Here is a 27974-nt window from a genome sequence, read left to right as displayed (position 1 = left end):
CAAAAAAACATTTGGGGAGCAGTTGTGGCCACCGAGCCGCAGGAGGAGTTTTCACTCACTGTTTTCAAGTTTGCAGAAGGACGCGTTCACGTGTCCTCTCCGGCTGTGGGACTTTGGAGTAGCGGACGTCTACACCTGCCTGCCAAGCGGCGCCGAGGGGCGCGGCCGGGACCACTGCCCGCAAATCTCTGTTGCGACTTTACTTGGGCTACAAAAAAAGTCACAACAAGGAGCGGAGAGGACTTTTTCTTTTTTCGGAACATCCCGGGGCTTCTTCGAGCACGCAGGCAGGCACGCTTCCCCCCCCTCCTCCCCGAAGGAGCTCCACGCGGACGGGGGGACTTGATTGACTCCGTTGGCTGGAGGTATGAACACAAACGCTGGAAATAGTTTTTAAAAGCACGTTTTTGCTGCTTTTTTTCCACTTGCTGAATGTGCGTTAATGGCAACCACTTCACTCAAAGACTTTTTCTGGTTGTGCTTTTGAGTTGGAAATGCACAAAATCCTCTTGTATGAAATCTTTTTTGGTCCTTTTTGCGCACGTTAAAGTTAGATTTGTTACGATGATCTCCGGATACTTTTACATGCTCTTTACTGGGCTATTTACATCTTTCCTAAATCTATTCCAGGACTTGACCTCTCCCCCCTTAGACTACTTACTATGACAGAACCCCCAGCTATGTTATTTATATTTCCAGGTTTGGAGGTGACGTTAAACAGGCTACTAAGGTGACTTAAAGGAATTTACGATGTGGATTCTTTTAAAAAGAAAAAGTGTCAGGTCAGCATTGAAGGTGGAAATAAAAACAGTACGATCACGTGTTTATGTGAGATTGAGGAAATAGGGAAAGTGTTGGATATATTAAATATCCTCAGGGTGTGGTGAGTGGCTTGTATAGTGAGCATCTGGCCTTTTGAGCCTTTGTTCGGCACAATAATGCTGCTTTAGAGCCTTTCTCGCTATTCATTAGCTCTTTTTTTTTTAAACATGTTAGGGCGTTTAAAAAGTGTTGTGTTCAAGGACAAAAATGTACATGAGTAGTATCGGTATGGGACAAAGGCTTGTACCTTCAAAGATGTTGCTTTTATACCCTTGACATTTGACTTTTACTGCTTGGCATGTGACTTTTTTGGCCCCGAAAAGGTATAAGCAGTTACCCTGGAGGTTTAATGTATGCTCGCAGACTTTAACTTTCTTTTACCACTGGTTCTATTTTTAGCAGTAACACTTAAGAAAGAAAAAACGTATACTCTGCAAAGTGCCACCTTCATGACCGACATCAAAATAAAGAATCATAGTTAACTTATTGACTTCCAGTCATTTTCACTGACGCAACCCCTTTCGCTCCCGGCTGTTTTACTGGATTTTGACTGATTTTGCGAGGCCCCCAGAATATTGTGTTATATTGCTATAAAAAAAACAACATACCAAAAGAAATATATTTTTATATTTATATCCATTTCCGTTTGGAAGCAATTAGAATATAGCGAAGTTTCATCAATATTCACATTCCTGGTGAAAACACTGACAAAAAGAGCTTGTTGCAATTTGTCACAGGCTGATCTCTTATACTCTGCTGCCACCCGCTGGCTGTTCTTTTTCGTAATAACTACAATTGATTTAATAAGCCACCTCTTCATGTCAGAAACAGCATCAAAGCCTTCTGTATGCTCTTGCATTTAAAAAAAAAAAAGAAGAAAAATCATGCAAATACATTTTTGGGAGTGAAGGACAAAGTATTAAAAAAAAATAGTTTACAAATGTTTGTGTTTGAATCAGTTAAAAATAAGGGGGGGAATCCCCCTAAAAAGTATTTGTAAGCAAATGTAACATGAACAAAAATAAGAACATGAAAAATCAGAAGTTAAATAATTCAATGAAAACGTTTTGCGCATATAAGTTATATGTTTTAAAAAAACGCGGTCCAAGTTACAAAGTCTGTTACATTGGAGACTTGCTTTTCCTGAAATGTACATCTTTTAGAATAAGTATCATCAAAACAATCTAAAGAAAAAGCAAACCTTAGTTAATCCTCGCCATCGTTGTTGAAATTGAAGTCTTGCAAGAATTGTTGATAGAAACCAAATTAAAAACTAAATGTGCTTAGAGTTGATCCTTGTGGACCGCCACAGTCCATTTTTTGGACTAGCTTTTGTAGCACTAAAAAGGTATACACCAACATTTAAATTGGTGGCTGCTACTTCACTTTATCACACCTAAATGGATATAAAATGTCACTTTCATATTTTTTAAACGAGCAAAACTAGTTTTAATATGATTTTTTTTTCCATTGGCATGAAATTTCCAGTAAAAGCATCCGTTCCATGCCCAACTCGTGACCTTCCGTCACCCCAGAAACTCAAGTGGATCTTGTGACATTCTTGTGCTTCCCCTCCCATCTCATTGGATTATCATTTTTATAGCCCAATTGCCATTTAACCGCGTTCGGAGCGTAACAACAGTTGCGTGAGTGCGGTCATCGCTGTGCTGTCATCCTGTCAGCAGATAAAATGGGATGGACGAGCTAACGGGACTGGCGGACGTCTCGGGAGACTTGGCGGACGGACGGGGTGAGGTTTCTCAAGTCTTCAGGGTGTAATAAGATACAGTGGAACCTCTGAGGACAAACCCAACTGCTCAACCGCACATTTGTTTGCATTCAAAAATACTTTTTTTCCGCCTTAGGAAATAATGGAAATAGAAATAGTCCGTTCCAATCTGTGGCCAGACAATGTTTAAAGTAATTCTAGGGGTTGTACATGTAGAAAGGCACGATATAGAGGGGCTACATATAAAAACTTATTTAATAATTGTTTCCCTCCCACATCTTATAAACATATTTGAACACAACAAAACACATCGCAAGCATAAAATGTAGAAGGAAATACAGTATGTATTTTAGTTAGCATTTAGCTAGCTAGCTAGGTAGCTATGCCTTAGCTAGCAATGCGTTCACCCGCAAAATGCCCCTTTTCTGGATGTCACGCTTTACAGAACAAGTTTGGTGTGGTTATTTAAATTCCTACGTGAGGAGTTGAGGCCATGAACGAGCCCGATTTGAACCCCGGAAGCCCGTTAACTCGCGAGCTAGCTGGTGGCTAGCTCGCCATCGTGGTGTGGAAAGCTCAGCGGCAACCTTGTGGGATATATTCTATCCATTAAGTTTGGAGTGGATATGTTTTCAAGGCTCAAACGTGTAAAAAAAAAAAAGTTTTATTTTTTATTTTTTTTAAAGATGCTCAACGTAGTTGTATCGACAGTTGGCAGTAGGTCGTGGTTTTGGCACATTCAGGGAAAACGTCAACAACGGCTTGATTGTACTTGATTTCAAAACCTCATTTTAGTACTTGGCATTTTTTATTTGGCAGGGTTGTTAATACAAATGTTTTTCGTGGTGTATCAAATTTAGAAATCATCTATATTCACTTTATGGGAACTTTTAGCATCTTAGCTTAGCTTCGATGATGCTCCCTTGTTTGTGCAATTTTTGGGGTGTTTGTCCTGATAGTTGACATCTTGTGTGATGTCATGTTCAGGTTTTTTTTCCATTAATAAAAAGTAAAATAATCCCTTAAAAGGGGAAAACAAATGCTAGTTAACTGTCTTAAACTTTGCCAGCTTTTCAGCCTGAACTTTTGTGAGACTTTTGAGCAATACTACAGATCTTCCGTTACATTGGACTTCAGAGGTTCCGCTGTCTCTTAACTTAATTTAACTTGAACGCCATGTGTAAATCCACTTATGAAATGCTCAACAGCAGCCACTTGAACCTTTCAGCTGATGTTATGTTGCGTTCAAAGAACCCAGCTAGCACCCCACAGCCGCTCCTGCCAGGTTAGAGTTAAACTTTCCACACTGTTGCCACCTTTTTCTTGGGCGCTTTTGTCTGGCGCAGTCTGTCACTTTCGCATGCCTTTGACTTCTCTCAAGTCTCACCTTTCAAATTTCCCCACTTCCCCGCCCCGTCGTCTCACATTTAAACCCTCCTAGCCATCTTTGCACATAGCAGTAGCTTTAATAATCAACATGTGATGAGGTCAAGTCCTGTCTGGTGATAAAATACAAGTGGGCGCATAATATCAGACCATACTGTTCTTGATGTGTCACCTCTAAATATAATCGCCTCCAGTCGCTTGAGCTCAGTAAGACGCAAAGTGCTTAAAAGGCAAAGGGGGGGAAAAAACACATAACAAAGGTGTGAGGAGGAGCAGAGTTAACAAATGGACACTGGGGTTGGCGTCTGGAGGGCTTGTTGGCAGCCGGGCCAAAGTGGTTAACAGCTAAAGTATGTTTGCCGTTAGTTTGCTGGCCTGGCGGCGAAACCGAGAAGTCCATAAAAGTCTGCGAGAGGAAGGGGGGTCAAGAACAGGGAGGCAGGATGACGTTTAACATGAGTCGAGCTTTTCCTTGGAATGGTCGTTATTATTATTAACGATCATATCCAGGAAGTAAATATGCTACACACTCACTGCACACTAAACACTCCAATGCAAAATAAAATAATGTTGTAATTGTATTACAGGAGATAGATGGGTAAATAGGTAGATGGCTAGCTAGATAGATGAAGGATAGATAGCTTGATGGTTGCTAGATACTACAAATTGAATGCGTTGATGAATAAACAGAAAGATAGCAGGGTAGACGATCACGTGGCAAGGTAGGCTGTGTGGGTAGGTAGGTAGCTAGCTAGCTAGCTACATAGGTAAGTGGTAGCTAGATAAGAGCGGTAGCTAGCTAGCTAGCTAAATAGGTAAGTCATAGCTAGATAAGAGTGGTAGCTAGCTAGCTACATAGGTAAGTCGTAGCTAGATAGGATTGATAGGTAGCTAGCTAGCTATATAGGTAAGTTGTAGTTAGATATGAGTGGTATATAGCTAGCTAGGTTGATAGATGGTAGCTAGTACATAGAGAGATAGAAACTGAAAAATGGACATGCCGTAAAAACTTAAGTGCAGGCTTACATTCCTCTCCTGATATTTTGGGGGGAATGTATTCATGATTTATTGGACAGATGCAGTTAGTTTGTCAAAGCTGAAAATTCTTTACAATTTTCCCTCACTGCAGTAACCCAAAAAAATCTGAACCTGGCAACCGGATGAGATCCAATACAAGAGCTGTATCAAAAAGGCTGTTTTTTTTTTATACTACACTGTCTGTCATGGAGGTTTTAGTTGTACAATATATTTATTACTGTGCATGTTTGCCCTGCACCATCCTGAGTTGTTTGTAATATTTTAGTTACCCTATTCAGCTATGCAAGAGGATCAAAATGCACAATTTTAGGCTATTACCACCTTTAAGAGTAAATGATGAAGATATTGTAAAACTGTTCTCCAGCATGCCACCAGTACACTCATTCTAATTGATTTGGGAATAATAATCAGGCACCTGTTCGGTCAACAAATTATTGAGCAGCAGCAGGAATGTAGAAATATACAGCAGAAGTTGAGCTAAATACAGTTTGTGGTTTTCAGTTTCATCAGATTTGATTGAAAGGGACCAGGACAAGTTTATTAATTAGTTCCTGTCCAATGAAAAGTATGAACCAAAATATTTTACTTAAAAAAAAAAAAATGTTTTCATTCTAAGACAAAATGTTTGATATTACAGTAGATATTTGCGTACTTTCCATTAAAAAACAACCATAATGTTAATGTTACGATTCCATTTAAGGGGCCACTGGAGGAGTGTAAAAGCACTTTCCCTTAACCTGCAAAGTCTAAACAAAACCAAAAAGTCACCTTTAATGGCTTGTGCCCAATTACAAGTACTAAAACTGCACTCTAGCATGTCACCAGCACATCCACTCTAATGGATTTGGGAATAATCATCAGGCACCCGCTCACTCGACAGTTGCTCAAGCAGGGATTAGCGTTGATGCTAAAGTAAACACATATTGCTTTGTATCGCGATTATTCCCAAACAAATCATTTTTTCCTTGTGTGCTATCAGTTGTGACGGAGTCGCTGACATCCACCGGCAGACTGACGTCCCTCCCGCCAAGTGAGTGTCGCCGTCCCGTGGTCGCGCTGGCTTTAATTGTTGACGTTGAAGCTGAGGCATAACGCAGTAATTACAAGCGTGCAGCTGGGAGGGAAGTGCCCGATGAGTAATGGCCGCTTGCGTGTTTTTCTGTGTGTCTTCTGGTTGCTAGAGGGAACCGTCGGATCCAGTCACAGGAACATGGCCAGCTCCAGCGGCGGTGGAGGAGGCGGAGCTTTGGAGAAGAACATCTTAACCCAGAAGAGCGGCACTACTTATTTCACTTCTTGTGAGTTTCCACCGCATCAATGAGAGCTAAATGGGGAAGAGTTCAGTTCTTGATTTGCCTGTTTTTCTTCTCTTCTCAGTTGTTTACTTTCAAATTCTTAGTAAGTTATATTCAGGGTGACATGGCTCAGACTCTCATTTTTGGGAAATCTTGTCATGTTGCTACAGTAACTTAGCATACAAAGGATCACAGTATGAGAGAGGGTAAGCGTGATAACACCAAATTTAACACACCCCATTCACACTTGAGAGCGAGTCACATGACACGCAGGAGGGAAAATGGCTGATTGGGCCCTATTTGGACATTTTCACGTAGGGGTGTTCTCACTTTTGTTGCCAGCTGTTTAGATATTATTGACTGTGTGTTGAGTTATTTTGACGGGATAGTAAGTTTATTCTGTTATGAAAAGTAGGATAATGTTGACACTTTAGGCACAATTTGGGCAGTTTCACTTAGGGGTGGACTCACTTTTGTTGCCAGCCATTTATATACAGTATTAATGCCCTTGTGTCAAGTCTCTTTATGCTGGTACACTGTCGCCAAGTATGGTTTTTTCATTGTTGTCCCATTAAAAAAATATCATAAAATATGTACAAAAAAAGTTAGGAGTTAAGTAATCAGATTTTTTTTCTTCCCAAGCTGTCCAAATATTGGTGAATTTGGAAGGGCATGATGAGATTTTTCAATTGAAGTACTAATTTTGACACTTTGGGCTCAATTTGGACATTTTCACTTAAAAGCCTTTTTGCAACATGGCCCTGGTTGATCTCTTATACTCTGCTGCCACTTGCTGGCTGTTTTTTAATAACTATAATTTCTTTAAGCGTTCTCTTCAGATCAGAGGCTGCATCAAAGCCTTTTGTATGCTCTAGCATTAAAAAAAAAAAAAAATGTTAAAAAACATATAAATACGTTTTTGGGACAATGGTAATATTTAAAATAGAACGTATTTATGTATTTTTGGGAGCAAATGAGTTCATGCCTGTGACACATTGTAACTCATTTTTTTTACGTGGTGTATTTATATCGACGCAAATGTGATCATTGTTACGTTTATGCTCGTGATGCAAAGTCATTCGATTTGAGCGTTCCCACCAAAACCTCATCTCCATGTCGCTGCAGCCTCAGTGGGCGTTAGCAGCAGCAGCTACAGCTCCTCCTCTGGGGTTTACCTGGGAGGAGACGCCATCGGAATAGGCGAGGGCGCCGGAAGCTACCTGGACGGCGAGGGCTACGGCAGTAGCGGAGGCGGCGGCGGCGGCGGCGGCGGCAGCGGAGGCAGCTACCTCGTCAGCTCGGTGACCAAGGTCAGCTCGTCGGGCGGCGGCAAGAGAACGCAGGCTGCCTCCGCGGCCTCCTCGGACAGGAAGCACGCCGCGTCCAGCCGCTCCGGAGGTTACGAGGGTGAGTGGGGCCTTCGACAAGTTGGCGGGGTGGAGGTGAAGGAAGCCACGGGGGCACGTCAGGACAATGTTTATACTTGTGCTGCCCTATTGTGTGTCTTGCAGGGAGTTCCAGTGCTAATTCCTCCCCGGAATTTAACCGCAAAGACTATGGAATCTATTGTAAGTGACTCTGACAATCGCTAAGCTTCTAAACTTGACTGGAAACCTCAGCAACAGATTTTCTTCCCATCGGAATTAATACACTGCTGCAAATTGTGAAACTCCTCCTTTCACTTCAACATAGTTCCTTGCCACCAGAATGGCGCCAAGGCACTACTTTTCTATTATACAATGCTGTGGTGCCATTTTGGGTTATATTAGGGGCTTGGCCAAGTTTTCCAGGGAATTGAGGAGTTGGGGAAAAAAATGTGACTGTAAATTTGCGAATAGGTTGCATTGTAATCCCTTAATCTTGAACTGCACAGTCAGTGTTTAAAAGAACATTTTAACATCATAAGTAAGTGGTGGGCAAATTTTAATGATTACTTGGGCAACAAAAAAAATAAAAAATTACATGCAAAATATGGAAGATACCACAGTTCATTTTAAGAATAACATAATTTGTGTTGTTTGATTTTACCATTGCAAGAAATGTAATATAATTATACTCTATAATGTTTATTTTCCAATAAATGAGAATGTTAAATGCATCTAAAACTATTTAATTTGTTTTCTATTATGTACAATAAATCAATTATTTAATGACAATAATGACATTTAAAAAATGAAGTAAAACATAAATAAATACTTTTCAATTAACCAATTCTAGGGGGAAATGGCTAAAATAATGCAAAATAAATAAATAAATACAGACCTGTTGACTGGACCATACTTTTTTTTTTTTGTTGTTTTTTCATTTTCAAAAACAATTGTTGACAATCAAAAAAAAAAAAGTTTCCTCCCCTAAATCACATGGACGATTTAGGGAAATGAACAAAAATGGCTTCTGTCAATGAAAAATGACAATAAAAAATATATATGAGAAGTAATGAAAACACCAGACATTTCAAGAAAATCATTGAACTGTAAAAAAAAAAAAAAATGCACACCCATTTTTTTTACAGTACAATAACTCAGAGAGCATTGTTCCAATAAAGGCATATTAAGGAACGTTTCTCCCAAAAGACTAATTTTCTAACCATTTCCTGCCATGATATAAAAAGAATCCGCAATAAAAACACTCTTATGTCAGAAAACACACCGTCACACGCTACCAGTGAAACTTTAATAAAAAAAAAATAAAAAATTTGTTTGTTAATTTGTAACACTATTTTGAGTCACTTTATTCTCACTGTGTCGGTTCTGATCAATAAAATCATAGCAGCTAGTGTACATATGTCATCACTCTAACTGATTAACTGAAGTGAATGCCTAATAATTCGAATTGTATTTTTGGGACTTTCCAGGCGGCAACACCAGAGGGAGAAGCGAGAGCAGAGGTAGGCGCTCATTTCCCAAAACACCTGCACGTGGAAATGCTCCCTTTTGATTCTAATCTGGATTTGCAGAAAGCGAGATCCGGGCCCGGCTACAAAGCGCCTCTCCCACGGCCGGCAGATGTGAGTCAAATCCGCTCTTGATTCTTACGCAACCTATCATAAAGCAACAAAGCATCTTTATTTGGCTGAAGGAACCTCGTGGATAGTTTGCAGGCTACTTTTGGAATCACGTTTTTTGGAGTTGGGGCTCTGTCAGGTTGACTTTTTTTTTTTTTTTTTTTGCTCCCGCAAATGACATTCCTGCATTTCTCGCGTGCGTGTTTATGTCGAGATGGCAAACACGTGGCCACAGCACAATGTCCCATCTGACTTTCAGACGGGCTTGATTGCGGGATTTCTTTTTAATGTGCTGCTTCGGGTGCACATTTGGCGGCAGCGTTGGTACGAGTGAGTCACTCTTTACCACATGCTCGCGCTCGCTGATCACGCCCCCTGCTGTATTGAAGTCAATAACTGCAGCCATTCCATCTACATTTTTTTTTTTCATGCCAGTCTCTATTGTGTCAAGTTTTAACCTCGCCCACTCATTAAACACATTTAAAACGTTAACTAAAAAGACTTTTTCGCTCACACAGTCCACCAAATAAGAGGACAAGCGTGCTTGCTTCAAGCTGTTTGTTGAAGTTTACTGTGAAACTGACACATAAAAGAGAATATAAACATTGCACAGTATATTTAAACCCAAATGTTCAACCAAAACATCATTATGAAGTCTGTTAGCTTAAAGATAACATAAAATGGGAAATACCATAGACATGCTAACGAAAATTAGCATTGATGTTATAATATACATTTTCACAGATTTTTTTTTTAGTGGGAAAGCGACTGTATTCTTCACCCGATAACTGCTAGACCAATGGCAAGTCCCACTTTTGACAACCAGGGGCGGAGCCTGAACCTTTTAACGAAAGCAGCTTCTATTTGCACCAGAATAGCCCAGAAAAAAAAAACATGGGGCAAAAAAGAGAGCACTCATTAAGAATATAAAAAAAGCATTTCAACTTGTTTAGGGAGCAGGTCATACACTAAACTGTGTGTATAAATTTACCAATCAAGTTAATGCCGCTTATCAGAAGCTAACGCTAATATGTGCATCCAACAAAACTCCATGCAGCTCTGCTTACCTTTGGGGCCATGATGTGATAGCAGTGGGGGATGTACTGTACGTGTTCCTGCTTGATATGATAATGTTTCAGTAGTCCAACGGCCATACTCTGCCCTCGCTTGAAAGTGGCTATGGATCTTCACCTAGCATAGCCGATCAAATGGAAACACTCTGATATTATGTTTGATGACTGGGCAAGTTCTCAGGAGACCAAAATATTTGTATACAAGTAGTTAAAAAGTGAATTTTCCATGATATCAACTGGAAGTATCACAAGACTACACGACATTCAGCTGAAGACGAAAGAGATTCCTTCATGCGAGGTACGCCCGGAACTCTAGGGTGAAGCACCGCAAACAAAATTCACCGTAAAATCGCAAACGGCGCCTATTCCTGGCCAAGGCTGACAACCAGGAGGCAGTCAGTGCGGTTTTAGCAGACTTAACCCCACATGGGCCTGGTGTCCAATTACCCAGCTGCTTCCTATTTGTTAGGGAGGATTTTTCTGTTCTATAAACTCCAAGGGGATCGCGCTTCACATGCTCTCAAACGGGACTGGACTGTAATTGAACACATTTCCAGTTGAGACGACGCCATTGCAAGGAGATGCTTGCATTTACAGATTTCTTACACACTAAAAACAGTTGGGTCCAAAATAATGCGAATTGGGTCAAGAATGGACCGACTCAACTCTTTGAGTTTTTTAAACCCAAAAAGTTGGGTCAAATGAATAACACACAAAACTAGCCCAAAAATTGGGCTGCTTTGTGCGTTATTTAACGATAAATTGGGTCAAATTAAATTAATAAAACAAAAGCAACCCAATTGTTTGGCGTTGCTAAGCTTTGTGGGTTGTTAATTTGACTCAACGTTTTGGGTTAATTAAATAACCCAATTGAATTGGGTTGAAAATGAGCCAACTCCACTTTTTGAGTTATTTATATAATTAAATTAATGACTAACAATGTAACCCAATTTTTTGGGGTTGTTTGTGGGTTGTTAATTTCATCCATTTGGGGGGGGGGGGGGGGGTTAATTAAATAACCCAATTAAATTGGGTCAAAAATGATCCCAACCAACTTTTTGAGCTATTTAATCCATACATGTTGGTCAAATTAAATTAATAACCCACGAAGTAACCCATTTTTTAAATGTGGGTTATAATTTGACCTAACTTTTTGGTTCAATTAAATGACCCAAAAAGTTAGGTCACTCCCTTTTTTTGGCCCAATTTTGGTTACTGTTGACCCAACAGTTTTTAGAGTGATACACTCTTAAAACTACTGCGTCATAAATAACCCAATCTCGGTCAAAAATCGGATGACCTGTGAAATTTGACCCAACTTTCCGCTGTTTATACAAAACAACCCAAAGTTGGGTCCAATTGACCCAAGTTAGTGGGTCGGTCCAATTTTTTGCCCAACTGTTTATAGAGTGCATAAATAATCAAAAAGTTGTGATACTCTCTTTTATGGCCCAATTTGGGTTATTTTTGACCCAACAGTTTTTAGAGTGATACACTCTTAAAACCGCTTGGACATAAATAAACCAATCTAGGCCAAAAATTTGATGGCCTGTGAATTTGAGACTGTTTGACCCAACTTTTTGTTGCTATGTCTTTCTGATGATACAAAACAACCCAAAGTTGGGTCAAATCGACCCAAGTTAGTGGGTCGGTCCAATTTTTCACCCAACTGTTTTTGGTGCATAAATAATCTTTTTTTTTTAGACTGACATCAATTAGGATAAAATGTAAAGTAAAATGTAGACGTTGACAGTGTCATGGCACTTGCAGGGGCGGAGCTAGACGACGTGAAGAAGCTGCTGAAGGTTCGCTCCAGCAGCTCCAGTCCCGTCCGCGCCTCCAGCACCTCGGCCATCATGGGCGACCCTAAGAAGGCCAGCGTGGAGACCCAGACCATCTCGGTGACCTCTCGGGCTTCGCAGTCGGGTATTTGACCCCTCCCCATCCCACTCCCATGCACATGCACAGACACTTTGTCTCCTTCCCACTCGGGGTTTACGATTACATCGTGTTAGCCGCACACGACATCTGCTTTCATGAGAAAGTGAATCCATAGGGAAGACCGACATTTCATACACGCTAAGCCTTTCTTCTCTGTAGTTGAATGAAAATGTGCACTGAAGGCTCTTGATTCATTCTCCCTTCAATACGTATCTTACAAACTACACAAGAATACAGACACTTATCAGTATAAAAACGTTAACAAAAGTAAACACACCCTTCACGTTTTTAGTCATTAAAACAAGGGTTGTCAAAATGAGTGCGTTAATTTAAAGTTCCTTTAATGGCACTCATTTTCTCAACGCGCGATTAATGACCGCCCCCTACTTGCAGGAATTCCAGTCGCAACGCAGCAGACACGTCCACTTCAAAAGAGATAATTAGCTCTCTAGCGCCATCTGGTGTATTATGGCTTTTATGACTCTAAAGTCAACTTTTTTTTTTTCAACGTTTAGTTGATGCCCCAGTGAAGGGATGAATTGGGTAATCGCGGAAAATGCACTACAACACATCAGGTGTTCAGTGCATCAAAAAAAAAAAAAAAAAAAATATGACTTATAACTGGAGTCAATGGGCCAAATTTTGGACATTTTTACTCATGTGTACTATAAAAATTTGTTTCCCACATATAATAATTTAGAAATTTTGGACGGGGCCATTTTGAACTTCAACATGTTTTGGAAAATTGGGTGCAATTACAGCTCACTCTGTGATTTTTTTTCATATGCTTTGTATTTGATATTAATATTAATAAAATACAAAAAAAGCCACAAATTTGACATATTCCTTACAAGGAATGTGAAGAATTTTACATTACTTCACGTTAAAGATTAGATAGCTCTTAATATGAAAAGAAAAATACACTGAGCTGTCACCAACGTCTTACAAATGCACTTATGCCATCTAGTGGCAGAAAACACAAATCAATATCACACTCGTTTTTTACAGTACATCTTTTTAATTTTAACTAAATTTTATGGAAAAAATGTTTTATTGTAGATTTTATTGTACATTTAGAACAGATATCAAATTTGTGATTAATCGTGAGTTAACAATTGACATCATGTGATTAATTAAGATTAAAAAAAAATATCACCTAACACCCCTAATCAAAACACAAAATATTTTTGCAATATTTGGGCCCCAATTTGGGCATTTTCCCTTGGATGTGTACTCACCTTTGCCTGTTTCATGTCCTCTGTCACTTCCACAGTGTTAACATTTGGTTCTGGCGCCAGATCGAACGGCTTCCACACGGTGGACTCATCCGGCTTGCTCGAAACGGGTCTGGAAGCCGGCCATTTCGATGCGGGCGGCAAAACCCGCCATTATGAAGGCAGCCTCAAATCGGGCCACTATAGTGACGCGGGGAGGTCGGACATCGGCGTGAGGTCCGTCACGTATGACGCAGGCGTGAGATCGGGCCAATACGGTGTAAGAGCAATGTCGTATGACACAGGCATGTGGCCAGGACAGTATAATGGTAGCGCCAAAGCCGGACAGTACGATACCGGCGTCAGATCCCTAGTGCAGAATCCTGGTGCCGTATCCGCCCAGTATAATGGCAGTTTGAGGTCAGGCCAGTACGATACTGGCGCCATATCGTCCCAGTATGGCGGCAGTTTGAGGTCCGGCCATTACGACACTGGCGTGAGGTCATCCCAGTACAGTATCAGTCAGAAATCAGGCATTCACGACTCCGGCGTGAGGGCCACAAATTATGACTCGGATGCGGCGCTTCCGGCCTTCCCGTGGTCCACTGCCACCTTGCCCGCCGCCGCCGGCACCACCGCAGTGGTGGCAGGCACCGGCAGCAGTTACGCGTACCAGGCCGGCGCCAACAACATGTCGGGGGGAGCGACGCCCATCGGCCTGGCCGCACCCTCCCTGTCAGGTGAGCTTGTCACATTTTTGCCTTTAAAAACAAATGTCATCAGATTCATTATTTTTCCCTGCAGTTTATGGCTTTCAAAATAATTTGGCGCCCACTTCTGGCGGTGCAATCGCTACAAGCGGCGCAAATGCCAGCATGACAAGTATGCATTTTCAAAATGTCCCATGAAATATGATATCATGTGCTGTGAGTGTTGACCTTTATATATTTGTTATTTGACAGCTTATGGAATGCAGAAAAATGTGTCCGTTGTTGGCGGTGGTGGTGGTGTTGGTGTTGGCACTGGAGTAGTTTCAGGTAAGCTGTTCTACCGCCCCCTGGTGGACTTAAAATGTTCCTATTGTGTGTTATTATTGTGTAATTACATTGTAACAAAATAGTTATAACATGCTAATTTTGAATTTTAATCCTAAAATCCACAAAGCTAAAATAATACGATAGTTGTAAAATTACTATAATTACTTTTTTTTTTTTGTTGTTTTTTTTTATTATTAAATTTGACAGCTTATGGAATGCAGAAAAAATGTGTCCGGTATTGGCCGTGGTGTCATTGGCACCGGAGTATCTTCAAGTGAGCTACTCTACCGCCCCCTGGTGGACTTTTTTTCAACTGTCAAAACACTCATATTCATCTAACTGTAAAGCTTCTTCTGTTTTTATTGTGTAATTATATTGTAATAAACTATTTGTTACATTCTAATTTAATAAAGCCTAAAATCTACAGAATATAAATACTACAATTATTATTTTTTTTAAATTAACAACTTATGGAATGCAGAAAAATGTGTCCGGTAAGTTCAAGTAAGCTGTTCTACCGCCACCCTGGTGGATTTAAAATGTTTCTGCTGTCAAAACACTCACATTCATTTAACTGTAAAGCCTCTTGTGATATTATTGTGTAATTACATTGTAACTAACTAGTTATTACATGCTAATTTAGAATTAAAATCCTACAATCCACAAAAGCAGAAATACTACATCAATTTAGTTTAAACCAACCACACGCTGCTATCTGTGACCTTCTCATCTGTTTGTTCTCCAGCCACTCGACCCCAAAACGAGGAGGCGTACAAGGACTACATGTTCGTGAATTCGGACAAGGACAACGCCAGGGACACAGAAACGCTTATTTTGGCCAAAGACAGCGGCAAACAGTTCACAAGGACTGTCGGGGGAGGTGAGGCGCACTTTTGCACGCTCGCCAACGAAAAGAGTCAAACTGTCGGATAACAGACGTGCTGTGATGTCTCAGGTTCCCTCTCGGGCGACTCCATCCAGAAGGAGAAGCTCATCACAAGCTACGGTGACGCGGCTCAGCTCAAGGCAGGGACAGGAAATGCTTATTGTGAGTCTGACACCGCAACATGACTTCTGTATTCGTTCCTAAACGCTAAAGATGTGTGAATCCGCCAGATGGATCATCAGGAGTGTTAATGAAAGACAAAGGCACAAGCGCACGTATGTATTTTAGTTTTTATTTTCACGCCTCAATTTACGAGATGAATTTTAATCAACCGTGGACTTTGTCTGCAGAGCTTCGCAAGAAGGGCGGCGCCTGCGGCGGCTGGTGCTGCTGCTTTGACGCCTGTTGCTCGTGGTGGAAGTGGCTGCTGGCGTTCCTGCTCCTCTTCCTGCTCCTGCTCGGACTCCTCTTCGGCCTCATCGCGCTGGGTAAGGTCCTTGGCAAAATATCAGAAATTGTTATTGTCCAATTACATTGTAATAAACCGTTTATTACCATGCAATGCAAGAACGTAATTCTATATTATTTTCTCTCAGCTGGTCAGTATTGTAAAAAGAATATCTTATTCATTTACTTAGTCGAATAAAAAAAAAAAAAAGTTACAATATAAAAACATATCACATATATTTAACTTGAGACACATTACAAATTAATTTATTGTTAAATGGGAGAATTCCTTTAGCAACATTATCTTATACCATTGTAATAAACTAGTCATTACAATCAGATTTTGTAATAAACTAATTGTGAGTAATTAAAACCTAATTATACTGTATTCGAAATGCCCATAGGAACACATTGCCGATTGATTTCTTGTTAATTTACAGAAAAATAATTATAAATAAACTAGTTATTACAGTTCGAATAACAAGCACCTGAATTTAATTTAGGTTCATTTTGCCTAATGGCAGAAATTAATTATTATCTCAATGCGAATGACTACACCATAATTCTAACTGTACAATAATCTTATTTAAAGTGTCTATAGAGACATATGTGAATGGTTTACTCGGTTAAATTGATGAACGGAATAGTTATTGTCCTATACAGTGTAATAAACTAGTTATAATAATACAAATAATTAGCAAATGATAATTATGTTAGTTTGTTCTATAAAAAATGCCTAAAGGGACCCATTTCACTTAATCTTTTGCAAATCCATACATTTATATGCAGTACATGTTCAATAACATTGTAATAAACTTGTAATTACAATTATATTACACCAGTTAATCATTATTATGTAGCTACATCTTGATAGAATATCTAAAGAGCAAATTAATGTTTTTGTGAGTTGGCTGAATTGTATTATTATTGGCCACTAACAAAAAAAAAAAGTTAAACCAATGATGTCATAGCATCATCACATGATCACAATATTTACTAACCATCCAATCAGATTTTGCCTGTTTGCAGCCACTTGGAGGCATATTAAAAATATATTTCCTTCTATAGAAAAATCTTCTATTAACTTTTGAAATGCCATTCAACAAAAGGAAACATAATCTCGTTGTGGTTTTTAGCCGAGGACGTGAGAAAGTTGAAGAACCGGATGGCCACTCTGGAGAGCGAGTCGGCCGTCATCTCAGCTCGAACCAGTCGTCTGGTGGGACTCGGCGGCAACACCTTTGTGGACGGTGGCGACCAATCCAAAACGGACATATTCGTGTTCGGGCCAGGCGGAGCAGGAGGAGGGTCGGACTCCAGTTCTGGAACGCAAATCGGGGTTGCTGCCGGTGCCGGTGCTGGGACTGGGGGTGGGGGTGGTACTTCTGCTGGGGGTGTTGGTGTCAGTGCTGGAGCTGGAGCTGGAGCTGAAGCTGGAGGTGCTGGTGGCACCAGTGGTACCGGCACGGGTGGCGCTGGAGCTAGTGGTACCAGTCTAGCTGGCGCTGGGGCTAGTGGAACCAGTATAGGTGGCGCTGGAGCTAGTGGTGGGGGCGGAGCCACTGGGACCGGCTCAAGTGGGGGCGCAGGCACCAGCCTCGGTGGCGGCTCTAGTTCTGGACGGACTACCATCATTATTGGTGGTGGCAGTGGCGGCACTGGCGCCGGTGCCAGTGGAACCGGCTCCAGCGGCGGCGTAGGCACCAGCGGCACCAGCTTGGGCGGCAGCGGCTCGTCCTCTAGCCACACCTCGAGCCACACTACCAGCTTCACCGACATCTCCAGCGAGAGCCACAGGCAGGGTCAAACGTTCAGCAACGGCTTTTGGACCAGCGGCACCGGCGGTTACGTGGACGCCGCTGCTCTTCACATTGCCATCCAGCGCATGGTGCGAGGGGAAATGCAGTCGCAGGCATTCCAAGGTAACTTGTGACGAAAATGTTGTTAGCAAAATAAAAAAAAAAAAAGATAAATTATTATTTATTACATTCATAAAACTCTAAAATGTATTTTCCAGCTTTCTTAACCGGTGCAATACAAGGGGAAAGAGGATTACCTGGACCGAAAGGTAACTTCTGTTTTATTACCCGTACAATATACAATATTCGGCCACTACCTTGGCCACGCCCCTTAAAGGCACACTAGAACTACAGCGTTGTTTTGTGTAATTCATCTAATTCACGTTTTATACAATTAGCTTCTTTACATTCTCTGTTATGTTCGCCAACATAATGCCTTGGCATCAAGATGGCGCCAAATCACTACTTTTCTATCGGCAGATCTTATTGCTTTCTTATCAGCGCAATTCCATTAACACAAACCAATTGTGTGTTTTACAGGTGACATGGGTCAACACGGATTTGCAGGTAAGGAACTTTTATGACAACTTTGAACTGTTTTCATGAATATATGTAAATAATTTAGTTACAAATTCTTATTTGTTGTGACATACATTTTTTCTAAACAGCTTATAAAATAATTAGATTCCTCTCAATTGGTTAATATCAAACCTTTTGGCTTCAGGTGCTCCCGGTCCGATTGGCCATGAGGGCCCTCAGGGTCCAAAGGGCCAAAAAGGAAGCTATGGTATGGATAGTTGTACAATACAAGTACACGGTTTGGACCGTTTTAAGGTGGGTCTGTAAATGCCGGCATGTGTCTGCAGGTGAACAAGGATTGGAGGGTCCTTCTGGTTTGAGGGGACGAGAAGGCCCTGCTGGACCCAGAGGTGAACCAGGGTTTGGCTCCAAAGGGGAAAAAGGTACATCAAGCAAAATATTCTGTGTTCATCTACGTATATGACAATAATAATATTACATAAACACAACGAGTAGCAAATAGAACAGGATGGGATAGGACAGGGTAGTGACCCCAAAGTGGGATTGTATCTGTGTGGATTGGGAAAGCAGTGCTACAACCTGTGACGAGGGGCAACTAGGACAGGACAGGACTGGATAGGACAGAAATAATAATCCAAGAGTTAACCTTGTCTTGATTTGTTGACTGGAAATGCAGCACGGGTTGTACTGTGACAAGTAGCTAATAAGACAGGATGGGTCAGGACAGGACAGGGTTAGTGAGGCCAGAATTGTATTATATCTACTGTATATCTGGACTTGGGAAGGAAATGCTACACTCTTTGAGGAAGGGACACCATGAGTACCAAATAGGACAGGACTGAACAGGACAGGATAGAGCACTAGTAGTAAGCCAGGAGTTAACATAGTATTGATATCTGGACTAGAAAAGTGAAACACCATGTGGCGAAAGGGTGCAACACGACAGGATGGGTCAGGACAGGACAACCTAGTAAGTGAGTCCGGAATTGGATTGCATCTATAACTGGACTTGGGAAGACAATGCTACATACACATTTTGAAGAAGGAACACAATGAGTAGCAAATAGGACAGGACTGAACAGGACAAGAACTGTTAACTTGATATCTGGACTGGAAAGGCAGTGGAACTCCAAATGAGGAAACTGTGTGACAGTTAGCTATAAGACAGGACAAGACAGGACAGGTGTAGTGAACCTGGATTTGGATTGTGTATGGGGATTGAGAAGGCAGTGCTATGTGAGGAAGAGACGCGACAAGAAGCACATAGGACAGGACAGAACAACCTGGTCAGTGAGCCCGGAATTGGATTGCATCTATAACTGGACTTGGGAAGACAATGCTTCATACACCCTGTGAGGAAGGGACACCATGAGTAGCAAATAGTACAGGACTGAACAGGACAGGATAGGGCACAAGTAATAAACCAAGAGTTAACTTTGTATTGACATCTGGACTGGAAAGACAGTGGAACTCCAAATGAGGAAACTGTGTGACAGTTCGCTATAAGACAGGATGGACAGGAGAAGATAGGACAGCGGAACCTGGATTTGGATTGTGTATGGGGATTGAGAAGGCAGTGCTACCTGAGGAAGAGATGCGACAAGCAGCGCATACTGTAGGACAGGACAGGACAGGACAGGACGGCGGGAGTGAGCCAAGCAATGTTTGCGGTGTACAAAAAAAAAAATCACCAGGAGGTCCTGTCAATCCTCAGTATTTCATTGTTTTTGTTCTGGAAGGTAATTCTGGGGAACCTGGACCCACTGGTCAAAAAGGTGAGACCAGTTTTTAATAGTAATCAAATGACCCATCGAGAGTACAATATTTAGTTTAACTCTACCCTGATGATCCAATCCAGGTGCTTCCGGGCTCCTTGGAGCACCAGGTGAGCTTCTTCTTTTTTTGTTCAAGCAAAGACTCCTTTTCTTCTTCTTTTTACTCTTTGGATTAATTGCGGTGTCCTCATAGTGAATCTTTCTCTTCCTTCTCTTCCTGTGCTTGGAATAAATCTGCTTTAACTTCACGTACCTTCAAGTCTTCCCTCACCATAAACACGAATCTCTTTGCCCAAACCTTTGTCTCCGAACCTTCCAGTCTGTGCTGTACTTGTGATTCTGTCCATCCTGGTCTCTTCCAAAGACAATCTCAGTATCTTCAACTTTGCTACGTGGTCTTCGGATCATTGCTACTCTCTTCTAAGTCTACAAACCCACCTGGTCTCACTGGAAACCCTTGGAAGCCCTTCTTTTACCCCTGACATTTGACACGACCCTCTACAGTCTACACGACTCTCTTCTGTAACTCTCTTCCAACACCTTTGGTCTGAAAAGTTGATCCAAGTACCTACACCAGGGTTCACCAATTCCGGTCCTCGAGGTCCGGAGTGCTGCAGGTTTTAGTTGTTTCCGCCTACCAACACACCCGATACTAAAGATCAGGATCGTTATCAAGCATGTTGATGAGCTGATTATATGAACCAGGTGTGCTAGTGGGCGGAAACATCTAAGACCTGCAGGACTCTGGACCTGGGGAACCGTAATTGGTGGACCCTGACCTACACCGTCACTCCTCATCGCTGCTTACCTCCACCTTTCATTTTTGACTTGCTCCTCAAATGACGGACGATTTTTGGATGGCTTATTTTTAAAGATGATCTATTTGTTCAACCAGGTCCTCAGGGTTTCCGCGGAGAAGCTGGGACACCTGGTCTTAAAGGTAGAGTTTGTAGAATAAAGAACCGAAATAATAACAAGATGCGTAAAAGCAAAGTCAAGCTAAACTGATTTGTGTGGTCAGGTGATCGTGGTTTACCTGGACTGCCTGGACAGGCTGGTGAGAAAGGACCGAAGGGATCTTCAGGTGGGTGACAGGACTGCCAGTGTTGATTAATGTCAATTGTATGCTTTGGATTATAATTGATCAGATTTTCTCCATTAGAGGGCAGCAGAGACAAGTTTGCTTCATTTATGTTTTTTTTCCCCTGCCAAAAGTAGTTTCATGTTTGTGTCTTTTTTTTCCCCCAACATCAGGACAAGACGGTTCAAAAGGCTCGAGAGGTAAATGTTAGCATTTAGTCATGTAGCTCTTAATTAATTAATTAATAAATATGTTCTATTTAAAATATTACCATGCTCCCAAAGACGTATTTATATGTTTTTTTAATGCTAGAGCATACAGAAGGCTTTGATGCAGCCTCTGAACTGAAGAGAATGCTTGAAGCAATGGTAGTTATTACAAAAACGGCCAGCAGGTGGCAGAGTATAAGAGATCAATCAGGGCCATGTTGCAACAAGCTCTTTTCCCCACCGTTTTAAACAGATTTGTGAATAATGATGAAATTTAGCAACATTCTAATGATAATTGTTGCAAAACAGAAACAGATAGCAATATACTTTTTTTTTCCTGATGAAAGAAGAGACTCTAATCTTTTTTTTTTTGGTAGGTTCCACGTTTTTATAGCAATAGAACACAATATTCTGTGGGCCTTGCAAAATCAGTTAAAATCCAATAAAACAGTCGGGAGCAAAGGGGATTGCTTCAGTGAAAATGGCTGGGAGTGAATGAGTTAAGGGTTGGGTTTCAAGACATTTCATATCATAAATGCAGAATTGTTTTAAATTTTATTCGTGCCAACAGGTGATCTTGGCAGTCCTGGCCACCCTGGACTTCGAGGTTCTGCCGGGCCTCCAGGAGATGCTGGACCGCCAGGTGCCGTCATGCTCCTCTTAATCAATGGAATCGATAAAACATCTTATCAAACATGCTCGGCCATTTCAAAAGTGTTGCTTGCAAATATTTTTTGAAAAAGTCTGAAGTGAAACTGTGTTTTTCTTCTTCTTTCAGGACTACCAGGCAATCCAGGTCAACCAGGGCCTAAAGGTACGGAACCAGCACAAAAACGGCAGGAAAGTGCACAAAAATCAGGGCAATAATTATTGTGTCTGTTTTCAGGTGATATTGGTGAAGCAGGAAGAATTATTAATGCAGGTAATTAACATAAGAAAAACATGTACCATGTGACTAAGTCTAAACCATGTACAGTGGTTAGTTACAGGCTGCAGCTTTTTGGATGTATTTGAATGGATTAGTGTCATTCTGGTGCATTTAAATGGTTAAACTTTATTTGATTTGTGAGTTATGACTTTGACTATGACAAAAAAAATTAAAATGATAAGTCAAGGTACTTTTACATATGCTGTGTGTTCATAATGAGGGTGCTTATCTCTGACTCATTTACCAGCCGGTGTTGCCACTGTTCACATCCCCGGACCACCTGGGCCTCGTGGGCCACAGGGAGTATCAGGTTTGACAGCTTCTTTCAATTTTGTAATAACATGTTAATTACATGATAATAACGTGATAATAACACCTATGTTTGTAAAATGTGATTTTCTTATGTGGTGATATACCTCCTTAGGTCCAGTTGGCCCTGCCGGTCCTACAGGTAAATCATCACACATCTTCACTAATATTTTTAGATATAATATAGGTGACCTACATGGTGCATGTTTTTGTTCTTGGCAGGTCCTAAAGGCGACCGAGGAGTAACCGGATCAACAGTGAGGACATCTGAGAGTTTCAGCTCAAGCATAGCTGAGAGTGAGTATTATTCTTCTGTTCAGATTGGAAATTAAAAAAAAAAAAAATACAAATGTTATCATGGGTGTAATTTTATCTTCTGCACATTAACTGGAGGAATGCAGTATGTGCGCCTTAATTAAGCAGGATGCATGAGAGACAGACAGGAAATGAAGGTTGTGGAGAAGGTCTGTCTGCTAAATGTGGGGTCAGGCCAAGAGACCGATTCCTCGAGGATAAGACGCAATGATTTCCAGTATTAAATTTGATCTCCAAATCATGATTTAGGGCAGCTTGCTTCGGGTGGCGTATCGTCTCTACAAGGCCCGCCGGGTCCACCTGGGCCACCAGGACCTCCAGGTCAGCCAGCTAGGACTCATTTGTTGCTTCTGATGAAGTCCATAGACTTCACCGTGTGATCATTTCTGCACCGTTGTCCAGGTTACGGAAGACCAGGACCGAAAGGCGACAAAGGAGATTCTGGTGTTACGTCCGGCTCCGGTATGAAATCACTCACCATTTGGGATTGCAGCATTTACGGAATCCATAAAGATACTATTATTTGAACACTTTAGGAACTTATTATACTGGACAACCAGGACCACCTGGACCTGCTGGGCAAAAAGGATCCACAGGTTTGACCAACACGGAGTTATCGTACCATTTTGGATCCAACATATCTCAACAACATTTGTGTCCATCTTTAGGTTCTCCTGGACCGAGAGGCTACCAAGGTAACGTTTGAGAAACCCTTTTTCATATTTCCTATGCACCAAGATGGCGTCAAAGCAATACTCTTATATCAGAAAGGGCTTTGGCCGAAAGGAGGATAGGTTAAAAATGTACAGATATGTGAAACCACAAGTTACCGATCGTTGATAACTAATGAACTGTGGTGGTCCAGGTGAACCCGGCTTGCCTGGAAGACCAGGAAGCTTGGAGAGAGGTCAGTTCAAGATCATTACAAACAGAAGACCACACACAGTCAGTCCGGTGGACTAAGCTTGTTGTTGTCCCTCCTAGTGTCCACCTATTCCGGAGAACACAGTGTGCAAGGACCTCCAGGGCCTCCTGGACTGCCAGGACCACAGGGAGTCAAAGGTAAAGATTTTAAGGAGCCAGAAGATCTGCTTTGAACAGAACGTCCAATGAAGATTTGTTGTTTCTTTTAAGGTGACACTGGAGCTCCTGGAATTCCCGGATCTTCTCGAGGTAGATCATGTCTTTCTGAGATCTACTCAAGTGAAGTGGTTCTGTAGTGCGTGTGCATGAGGTCAAGAAGAGCCTATGTACTATATTTTAATTCTCAAGTCCCATTGTGAAAAGTCCAAAATTCCCCATCGTAACTTCCAATGAAAATTTACCGGAAATATTCAAACTCAAGTGACAGCTCAGTTCGCCGCACCAACTTCCTCATATGTCTGTCTTCAGGCTCAGTCTCCGTCACCGAAGGGCCTCCTGGTCCTCCAGGGCCTCAAGGACCTCCCGGGCAGCCCGGTTCCTTCTCTTCGTCCGTCGAGATGCGCCAGTACTTGTCGGACTACCTAAGTAAGTTGCTCTCTGAAGCTCGAAGACCGCCAATGAACACCATGGCTACCAAATATACCACTTAACAGGTAGAAGCAGGCAGTCTGGTGTTCCAGGACCTCCAGGTCCACCCGGACCTCCAGGGCAACCCGGAACCTTCTCGGGTTCCATTGAGGAGATCTCCGCTCGAATTGTTGCCTACTTGCAACGTGAGTCTTTGGTAATCTTCATTTTTAAAACTGAGATGCGTTTTGCCTCACTGTGTTTTCCTTTCACAGGTTCTGGCTCCAGCTCAGGCATTAGCATTGGGGTTCAGGGTCTACCAGGACCACCCGGACCCCCTGGACCCGGAGGGGCCTTGACTGTTGGCGGTCTCATTGCCATGCTGCAGAGTCAGTACAACAAATTGTCCAATTTCAAATTGCATGGTAGCATCTTGGAATAGCTAGAAAACCTCTCTTTCTCTAATCTCTAGGAGAAGACGTGAGGAGATACCTGTCAGGCCCACCGGGTCCTCAAGGACCACCTGGACCATCAGGTGGATCAGGAGGAATTTCGAGCGTTTACAGTATTGAGGAAGTCGCGACATATGTCTTCAACATCATGAACGGTAAGTCCTGAATCAAAACCATGACACTGTTGCCGCCATGTGTGTTAAGTTCTTTTTGGTCAACAGAAAGAGGAATCGCAAGAGGACCACCCGGACCACCAGGACTCCCTGGGCCTCCAGGGGCGGGCGGCTCGGGCGGCCCGGGTTACACGGCAGTTTCGATTGATTACTCGGCACTAGTTAGAAGTAAAACAAACACCAGAATCCACTTCACAATCCATGTTAGTCAGATTAGTGACTACACGTCTTTCCTTCCCAAACAGATTCAGACTTCCGTACATGGATCAGTTCCGCCGTGACCCAGGGCCCTCCCGGTCCTCCTGGTACTCCTGGGCAACCTGGGCCCGCTGGTCCTCAGGGGCCGCCAGGGGTCTCCACCACCGTGTTGGGGGCGGGCGGTCGTGGGTACAGCTTGGAGGAGCTTCAGCGTTACCTGCAGGGTGAGTACGGAGGGTTAGGGTTCAGGTTCAAGCAATCCGCTGGAGCAGGTAACCAATCAAAACCCTTCAGTAAAGTACAGGAAGTGGAACTACCTTGCGCCTTAGCCACGCTCTTAAAGTCTCTTGCAGCAGAATGTTTTACGTACAGTTAAAACATCCAACCTTAAATGTTTAACAGGCTCTAGCTTCAGAGGTCTCCCAGGCCCTCCCGGACCTCCAGGCCCTCAAGGACCACCCAGTAGCTCCGGGGGCACCGTTACTTACAGCGGAACTGTCCCTCGGGAGACCATCCGTTCTGAAGTTTATGATTACCTGACCAGTAAGCTACTACTTGTCAACACGCTACCACGTTTGCAAATACAACATAATCACGGTTTTCCATCAGCCGACAGCGTCCGACGGGCCCTCACCGGACCCCAGGGCCCTCCGGGACCGAGGGGCCTAAAGGGAGATCGCGGAGAGACGGTTTACGTGCACAGCAGCCAGAGTCAGAGTTCGTCTCAGAGCGACACCCGGCACACCTCCCAACACGAGATCGACATCAGCAAGCTGAGCGAGACCATGGACTACAGCAGCGTGGCCCTCAAGGTTTCCGACTACATCAAGAGTGAGTGCATGACTCGCCACTTTATTGCAACTTTATGACTCAGCAGATTTCATCATGTTCAAAGGTTGTCTTTCTCTCTTCACGCAGACCAAGGCCTGCTGCAGGAGTACCTGGTGGAGGGTCCTTGGAGAACTCAAGTAAGAGCCGTCCAAGGTCCTCCCGGCCCACCAGGACCCCCCGGAGCGCCCGGTTACAGCCGTGTGATTGCGGCCTACGGGAACGTCACGGCTGATCTCATGGACTTCTTCAGAAGTGAGAACTCGGATTACGGAAAGGTTCAGACTAACCGGAGCTTTTTACTGATTCTTCTTCTCTTGGCACAGCTCACGGCACCATCCCTGGTCCTCCAGGAATTGTCGGACCAAGAGGAGAGAGAGGCTACCCGGGACCCAGGGGAGATAAGGGTACAGTCCACCGGAAGTAGTTTCAATTAGAAACATGAAATTTGATAGGATTGTCTATCACAAGTAGACCAAGTCTGCCATTTTGGTTTTGGCGGCCATTTTAGGTTCTTTTTGGGCATTTCCAGTCAAATTCTATTAACAAATCTCCACAAAGGAGACTTCATGAAATTGCTGTAGACAAAAATGTCTCAAGAACTCATCCCTGGAAAGACACGGGCTGTTTTAGGGTAACGTTGACCATTTCTCGTCAGGGGCTTTGAGAGGGGTGGCCCAAGGGGGCATAGTAGCCAGGCATTCACAAATTTTGTCTGATGTTTCAATTATATTTGTTTCCAGGTGATGCTGGACGTCCGGGTTTACCAGGAATTCCAGGAACGTACACGATCCAAATTCCACATCGCGTACAGAGGAGGCACACAGGTACTCAAAATTTTCCGCATATACTAGTGGGCCAATGGGGAATCTGGGAATCTCGCCAGGAAGTGTATGCAAAACAGAGGGTTGGATATCACGTGCGCAAGAGTGAGCTGGATCTCGCCAGCAAGTGTATGCATAACAGGGGGCGTGTAGAAGAGTGAGCTGGATCTCGCCAGCAAGTGTATGGATCACAGGGGCCAGGGGGCGTGTAGAAGAGTGAGCTGGATCTCGCTTGGAAGTGTATGCGTTATAGTAGGCTGGATCTCGCCGGTGTATGTGAATGTAACAGAAATGTGGTTCTCGCCAGCAAGTGTGTGCTACAATTGGGTGCTTGCTGTTACATGTGAAAGTACAGGACCGGACGACAGTATTTCAATTTTAAATATGTCTTAAATGTATGCCCCAATGTTGGTTATTAGATCGTATGTGATTAGAATTTCTGTTTTGTTGTTCCAGGAGGTAAAGTAATCAAGCGTGAGCAGCAGGAAAGTCCAGCAGACGGCGGCTGAAGCGTGGCTACTACTTCTCTTCTTCTTCTCTGTTCTCAACAGAAGCAATGCAAGCAGAAGGACAAAAAAAAAAAAAGCTTTGGTAACAATCATTAGCTCTTTAGCTTTGCTGCTGGCCGGTGTTTAGTTTTGTTGGTCACATTTTTTTCCATCGCTCACTTGTGGATGTTTGATATTTGCTTTGTTTAGATGGAAATATTATTATAGTAGAAGTATGCTCGAGTGACTGAAGTTTTTTAATATTTCGTTTTATGAGTATTCTACTGTATTGAGGTCAATACGTTAATTGCTGTTTTATGAAAAATTTCATTTTTATTGTTATTAGCCATTATTTGCCACTTAAGCCTCCAGGATCCGTACAAACGATTTAAAATTGCCTAATACAACATATTTATGTCAGCATTATAGCATTAGCATTCACCCAGCCAAGTTACATTATCGATTGCTGTATTTAGGACAGATTATTGCTGTACTTGAATGAAGATTTGTAGATTAATACGCAAACAAAGCAATATTCCGCTTTTGGGCTGCTGATGAAGTTAAAGGAATGACTTATTGATTAGATTGTATATTTTTGTATACGAGAACACTGACTTTGATGTATTGACTTTATACCGTCACGTTTTATTGAAAACATTAAATTATAAATTGCTACTATTCTTGTTTTTATT

General features: G+C 42.3%; 1 protein-coding gene across 1 annotated transcript; it reads left to right on the top strand.

Moving 5' to 3' along the window:
* Window positions 1-36: 36 nt before the first annotated feature.
* On the top strand, window positions 37-27957 carry col17a1b (collagen, type XVII, alpha 1b). Its single transcript, XM_077581282.1, has 51 exons — window positions 37-365; window positions 2505-2572; window positions 5955-6005; window positions 6157-6273; window positions 7396-7677; window positions 7782-7838; window positions 9125-9157; window positions 9227-9277; window positions 12118-12273; window positions 13562-14242; window positions 14307-14384; window positions 14465-14539; window positions 15285-15419; window positions 15495-15587; window positions 15656-15700; window positions 15776-15913; window positions 17009-17794; window positions 17890-17940; window positions 18212-18238; window positions 18396-18458; window positions 18538-18633; window positions 19951-19986; window positions 20070-20096; window positions 20882-20926; window positions 21008-21070; window positions 21241-21267; window positions 21848-21919; window positions 22055-22090; window positions 22163-22198; window positions 22452-22514; window positions 22629-22655; window positions 22736-22810; window positions 23078-23149; window positions 23231-23290; window positions 23365-23424; window positions 23497-23523; window positions 23694-23735; window positions 23813-23890; window positions 23963-24001; window positions 24221-24337; window positions 24406-24525; window positions 24595-24708; window positions 24792-24926; window positions 24993-25112; window positions 25190-25366; window positions 25545-25685; window positions 25752-25973; window positions 26061-26225; window positions 26297-26377; window positions 26714-26797; window positions 27251-27957. The coding sequence occupies exons 2-51, from the start codon at window positions 2518-2520 to the stop codon at window positions 27301-27303; spliced, it is 5484 nt and encodes a 1827-aa protein (XP_077437408.1). The 5' UTR covers window positions 37-365; window positions 2505-2517; the 3' UTR covers window positions 27304-27957.
* The last annotated feature ends 17 nt before the right edge of the window (window positions 27958-27974 follow it).

The sequence above is a fragment of the Vanacampus margaritifer genome, chromosome 12 (genome assembly GCF_051991255.1).
Source record: "Vanacampus margaritifer isolate UIUO_Vmar chromosome 12, RoL_Vmar_1.0, whole genome shotgun sequence".
Classification (NCBI taxonomy): Eukaryota; Metazoa; Chordata; class Actinopteri; order Syngnathiformes; family Syngnathidae; genus Vanacampus; species Vanacampus margaritifer.
This window is presented reverse-complemented; position numbering and strand designations above follow the sequence as displayed.

Bases quoted from the DNA above. Each gene is read 5' to 3' on its own strand.
- col17a1b (XM_077581282.1), top strand. From the start codon at position 2,518: ATGGACGAGCTAACGGGACTGGCGGACGTCTCGGGAGACTTGGCGGAC. The intron at 7,678-7,781 runs GTGAGTGGGGCC...TGTGTCTTGCAG, and splicing joins CCGCTCCGGAGGTTACGAGG to GGAGTTCCAGTGCTAATTCC. The intron at 26,226-26,296 runs GTGAGAACTCGG...CTCTTGGCACAG, and splicing joins TCTCATGGACTTCTTCAGAA to CTCACGGCACCATCCCTGGT.